This window comes from Gekko japonicus, unplaced genomic scaffold (assembly GCF_001447785.1).
Source record: "Gekko japonicus isolate JY-2015 unplaced genomic scaffold, Gekko_japonicus_V1.1 scaffold1258, whole genome shotgun sequence".
NCBI classification, from domain to species: Eukaryota; Metazoa; Chordata; class Lepidosauria; order Squamata; family Gekkonidae; genus Gekko; species Gekko japonicus.
The window spans coordinates 437,580-438,439 of record NW_015176488.1 but is presented as its reverse complement, the minus strand read 5'-3'; the positions used below and the strand labels follow the sequence as shown (position 1 = coordinate 438,439).

Sequence of the window (860 nt, the reverse complement as noted above, 5' to 3'; positions counted from 1 at the left end):
CCGTCTTTCAGCCATCCTGCCGTCATCAACAGACGTGACAGGCCCGTCCGAAGGCGGCCTTTATGGGAGGCCCTTCGGTGAGATCAGCCGCAGTCCAGGTGCGCGGCTGGCGGCGGAACCGCCCTGGGAGGAAGGCCGCGCACGCCGCGCTTCTCGGGGGTCGGCAGGCCCGCCCTGACCAGCGCTCGCCCTTTCTGTTCGTTCCTTGCAAGGGGGGACCAGCGGGCGAGGCCAGGAAGCGCCCCCCGAGTCCGCCATGTCGTCGGCCGGCCAGCCCCCCCCCCTCCCTCGGCCCGGCCCGGCCGCATCTCCTGCAAGTCGGCCTGAGTCTCCCGGAGAGGAGCGGCCTCTACACAGGGGACAGGTGGGGGTCGAGGCAGGAGACGCCGCCGCCGCCGCCGAGGGCGTCAAAGAGCCCCGCACAGAAACGCGGGTGAGAAAGGAGGCCGGGGCCCGGAGGCCGGAGAAGCCGGGCTGCGCGGCCTCTGGTTCCCCCGAGGCCAGGGGCTGTTACTCGCGTGTCTTCCTTCCTCCCTCCCTTCCCTACAGGCCGTCTGGGACCCAGGGGCTGGCCGGCCGGCCCCGATCCCCCTGCCTTGCCCTCCCTCGATCTCACTCCTGCCGGGCTGCAGGAGGTAGGTGAGAACAGCCGAGTCCCCCCGCCGCCGCCGCCGCAGCCCGGCCCTCCGGGACACACAGGGATCCAGGCGTCGTCAGGCCGTCTCCTTCGGCTCCTTCCAGCGGGACGCGTCGGACCTGGGTCCAGCTGTGACCCTCGCCCCCCCTCCCCTCCCGCGCAGAAGCGCCCCTGAAGCCTGGGCTGCAGGCCCAGAAGCCGGGTCCTCCCCGGCCGTGGCGGC

At 73.0% G+C, this 860-nt stretch overlaps 1 protein-coding gene across 1 annotated transcript in view; it reads right to left on the bottom strand.

The window, feature by feature from the left end:
• The window catches only part of LAMP5 (lysosomal associated membrane protein family member 5), a 26,853-nt gene extending 26,595 nt beyond the window's left edge, over positions 1 to 258 (bottom strand). Inside the window, exon 1 of the mRNA XM_015427240.1 lies at positions 180 to 258. Within this exon, the coding sequence (XP_015282726.1) occupies positions 180 to 258 (79 nt within the window). The remainder of the gene's footprint in view (positions 1 to 179) is intronic.
• Between the last annotated feature and the right edge of the window lie 602 nt (positions 259 to 860).